At 40.3% G+C, this 5,000-nt stretch overlaps 1 protein-coding gene across 1 annotated transcript in view; it reads right to left on the bottom strand.

The window, feature by feature from the left end:
* Positions 1–5,000, bottom strand: part of grip2b (glutamate receptor interacting protein 2b) — a gene marked incomplete at both ends in the record, with an annotated part of 314,481 nt that overhangs the window by 23,364 nt on the left and 286,117 nt on the right. The window contains one exon of the mRNA XM_080026410.1: positions 1,732–1,877. Coding sequence (XP_079882536.1) covers positions 1,732–1,877 — 146 coding nt within the window. The remainder of the gene's footprint in view (positions 1–1,731; positions 1,878–5,000) is intronic.

The raw sequence follows: 5,000 nt of genomic DNA, 5'->3' as shown, positions 1-5,000 counted from the left end.
AAAGTTAAGTAACTTTATTAGTCAATGGTTACATTTGAAATTTGTCTTTCCGAATATCCCCTCTCCGCACTCCAGAGGGGGTCATAGCGCAGGGTCAGCCATAGTACAGACAGACAGACAGACAGACAGACAGACAGACAGACAGACAGACAGACACACTCCAGAGGGGGTCAGAGCGCAGGGTCAGCCATAGTACAGCGCCCCTGGAGCAGTTTGGAGGTTAAGTGTCTTGCTCAAGGACACAATGGTAGAGATGGTGGGCACCGTAGATGTAATAACAGCCACCACTAGTTTTACAACTAACACCCTCCTGTCCGGGGCCGGGGATCCAACCAGAGACCTCATGGTTACTGGGAGGAGGAACCAGAGACCTCATGGTTACTGGGAGGAACCAGAGACCTCATGGTTACTGGGAGGAGGAACCAGAGACCTCATGGTTACTGGGAGGAACCAGAGACCTCATGGTTACTGGGAGGAGGAACCAGAGACCTCATGGTTACTGGGAGGAACCAGAGACCTCATGGTTACTGGGAGGAGGAACCAGATACCTCATGGTTACTGGGAGGAGGAACCAGAGACCTCATGGTTACTGGGAGGAGGAACCATAGACCTCATGGTTACTGGGAGGAGGAACCAGAGACCTCATGGTTACTGGGAGGAGGAAACAGAGACCTCACGGTTACTGGGAGGAGGAACCAGAGACCTCATGGTTACTGAGAGGAGGAACCAGAGACCTCATGGTTACTGGGAGGAGGAACCAGAGACCTCATGGTTACTGGGAGGAGGAACCAGAGACCTCATGGTTACTGGGAGGAGGAACCAGAGACCTCATGGTTACTGGGAGGAGGAACCAGAGACCTCATGGATACTGGGAGGAGGAACCAGAGAACTCATGTTTACTGGGAGGAACCAGCAACCTCATGGTTACTGGGAGGAGGAACCAGAGACCTCATGGTTACTGGGAGGAACCAGAGACCTCATGGTTACTGAGAGGAGGAACCAGAGATCTCATGGTTACTGGGAGGAGGAACCAGAGACCTCATGGTTACTGAGAGGAACCAGAGACCTCATGGTTACTGGGAGGAGGAACCAGATACCTCATGGTTACTGGGAGGAGGAACCAGAGAACTCATGTTTACTGGGAGGAACCAGCAACCTCATGGTTACTGGGAGGAGGAGGAACCAGAGACCTCATGGTTACTGGGAGGAACCAGAGACCTAATGGTTACTGGGAGGAGGAACCAGAGACCTCATGGTTACTGGGAAGAGGAACCAGAGACCTCATGGTTACTGGGAGGAACCAGAGACCTCATGGTTACTGGGAGGAGGAACCAGAGACCTCATGGTTACTGGGAGGAGGAATCAGAGACCTCATGGTTACTGGGAGGAGGAACCAGAGACCTCATGGTTACTGGGAGGAGGAACCAGAGACTTCATGGTTACTGGGAGGAGGAACCAGAGACCTCATGGTTACTGGGAGGAACCAGAGACCTCATGGTTACTGGGAGGAGTAACCAGAGACCTCATGGTTACTAGTCGGCCCCTTTCCTCTAGGCCATCCTACCACCACAGAAGTCAGATTTTTTTTCAAAGGTTTGCTCTTATTAGACAGTTTTGGAGATACAGGGATGAAATGTGACAGTATGTAGTGTTTGTAGTGTGTAGCGTGTGTGTGTGTGTGTGTGTGTGTGTGTGTGTGTGTGTGTGTGTGTGTGTGTGTGTGTCACTGACCTGCTACATCAAACTCTATGTCCAGTGAGACCTTGTTGTTCAGCGCTGCGTCTCTTAGCAGCTGATTGGCCTCCTCCAGTGTTCCGTCCTCTGTGGGGATTCCGTTGATTGACAGGAGGCGGTCCCCCACCTGCAGCAAGCCACACCTACAACACAATTAAATAAATATAGAAAAATATTGTCGAAAATTAGCACTACATGTGCTTAAAGACCTACTTCACCGGTGGAAATATGAAGGTGTATTGAACTCTGAGATCCTATGTAGTATAAATGTGCAAACATTTTAGAAATCGGTTCATCCTAGCCTGAGAAAAGGCAGAAAGAGTGTTGTATAATGATAGAACGCCGGTTCCTTTACATTATTTTTACAATGATAGATGGCTTTAGAAGGAGCTTTAGACTCCCTTTTGTTTTACATATCACATTATTTCTTTGTATTTTTTGTATAATTCTTTTTATTTTGTTTTTTTGTAATAATAAGCAAACGAACAAACAAACAACACCAGACAATACATACAAACCAAGAAAAGAGAGAAAAAAAAAGGACAGATGTGTATGCTGTTCATCACTTGATCCTCCCGACACCCTCTGAAAACATGCAGAGAAATGCATCCCCAAAGACCCTCAAACAGATACATAAAATAAATAATGTACCCGTTTAAATAATGTACCTGTTTGAATCAGCAATTCATCGCATGATCACACACACACACACACACACACACACACACACACACACACACACACACACACACACAAACACAAAAAGAAAAATCCAAATGCATTTTAAAAATGTATTTTTCAAATGCATGTTTTTGGATAGGCCTATTAAAGATTTCAGATTCTAAAACATCCATTTAGTAGAGCACAGACCCTGGCGCCTCACTCCATAAATCTGCGCTGGATGAAAGTAAAGCACATTAGTGATGACTATTAATAAGCTCTGAGTCACAAACCGTGGCAAAACAGAGGTAGAGCTACGTTATGAAGGCGTCGTTAAGTCTAATGAGATATTGGTCCTGAACATTCAAGCAAATAAGGGAACTTTTTTGCAAATTAAGCCCCTCATAATACTACTTTAGCAATTTTTTGTAAGATAATTTTTTCGGCATTTTTGCTTTATTACATAGATTTGGAGGGACAGGCGGGATTCGAACCCCAGGTCTGCTGCAGGGCCTTTTATATTTTAATAACATGTTGTATGTTATGTAATGTTGTCTATCTATGTCATCGAAATAAACTAAACTGAAGAAGAAAAAAAACTCATAACTCATTAACCGTGGCAAAACAGAGGTAGAGCTACGTTATGAAGGAGTCGTTAAGTCTAATGAGATATTGGGCTGAACACTCAAGCAAATGTGGGAACTTTTTGGATATTAAACCTGCAGAGTGTAGAATTTTGGGTTTTATTTCCTAGCAGATTTTGTAGAAAGTAATTATAATATCCATAAGTACATTTAATTTAGTGCATAAATTTTTTTATTTTTAATTATTATTTTTTTTCCCTTAGAAAGGGTCTCATATATGTCCATATTTCTGCATATCTTGGACCAAGGCCTAGTGCCGCCATCTTGAAAGTGTCATAGTTGGAATGTCATTAGGTGCATTGTTTAGAAATTAGAATTGTTCTTGTCCTTGAAGGCCACTGTAGCTTCTGTTATTATTCGAAAGGGTTGGGGTTACCCAGGGAGCGTTGCATTGTTTCTAGAACTTTGTAGAACTTTCTTGATGATGTCATATTACACACTGCACCTTTAAAGCCCCTCATATTTTATTTGGAAAAGACACTAAGATTAAGACACTCCAGTTGTATAGGAACCCCACTGGTGACAAACCCACAGCCCTGATGCTACTACATGTCCTGAAAAAGAATACAGGCAGCATAAAAAACAATGAGTCCTTATTTTTAAACCTAGACAATCAACCACAAAAGCTAAGCTAGACACAGTTAGTTATTTTTAAACCTCAAGGCTTTGGTATTTTGCATGAATATCTATGAAGCTCAAAACTGTACAACTGCAACAAAAGCAATGACATGCACTTGTACTGTATTTAAATCAAACTAAAAGACACATACACGTTAAGAGTCATTTTGATATTTCGGCATCAAGCAATGCTAATTCAAGCAATGCTAATTCAAGCAATGCTAATTCAAGCAATGCTAATTCAAGCAATGCTAATTCAAGCAATGCTGCAGGGCTGAAAGAGTGCAGATGTTAAACTATAAGGTCAAAGTGGTGATGTGGCCTGGTGTGTAGTACATAAGGAAATGCCTGTTTTTTTTTTTTAGCATTACATTACATTGTATTTAGCTGACGCTTTTATCCAAAGCGACTTCCATTAAGTGCATTTGATTTGATTTGATTTGATTCAATTTATTTCAGACATATCAAACATACAAAACAAAATGAAAAGCATGGAAATACAATAAACAAAAATTATGTTTTCACAAAAAAAAAAAAAAGAAAACAAATTATCTGTATTTCTGAGATATGCCTGAAAAGGAGCAGGAAGAAGTATACACTTATTTAATCCTACCCCTTTTCCATAGTAAAAAAAAAAAAAAAAAAAAAATTTATTAAATTAAAAAAATTAAAATATTTATTATATTCGCTTCTCTTAATCCATATACTCTCTGTACAATTGGCGATACTATATTATATTTGCCATTTACGAACTATACATACATACATACAACTTAATATACTATGAATTTTTTATATTTTATATATTTATATCATGCATATATCTATATTTATATTTATTATATTTATATGTTAAACTATAAGGTCAGAATGGTGATGTGGCCTGGTGTGTAGTACATAAGGAAATGCCTGTTTGTTTTTTTTAGCATTACATTACATTGTATTCAGCTGACGCTTTTATCCAAAGCGACTTCCATTAAGTGCGTTCAACCATGAAGGTACAAACTCAGAACAACAAGAATCACGTCAGTACTATAGCTTCAAATAAACCAAACTACAAACTAGTGCCATTATTATCATTATTTTTTTTGTTTTTGTTTTTTGGGACTCACACACTGCTCCCCTTATCTCTCCATCCCTGCTGTCACCTAATTCCCTGAAAGGCCTACTTCACCGGTTTGAATATGAAAGTGTATTGAATTCTGAGATCCTATGTAGTATAAATGTGCGAAAAAAAATAAAATCGGTTCATCCTAGCCTGAGAAAAGGCAGAAAGAAAATATTACTGTGATGTCAAAGACATCACAGTAATATTTACAAAGTAAGTTTTTTTTTAACCCTATA

This window comes from Ammodytes marinus, assembly GCF_949987685.1.
Source record: "Ammodytes marinus genome assembly, chromosome: 4".
NCBI classification, from domain to species: domain Eukaryota; kingdom Metazoa; phylum Chordata; class Actinopteri; order Uranoscopiformes; family Ammodytidae; genus Ammodytes; species Ammodytes marinus.
This window is presented reverse-complemented; position numbering and strand designations above follow the sequence as displayed.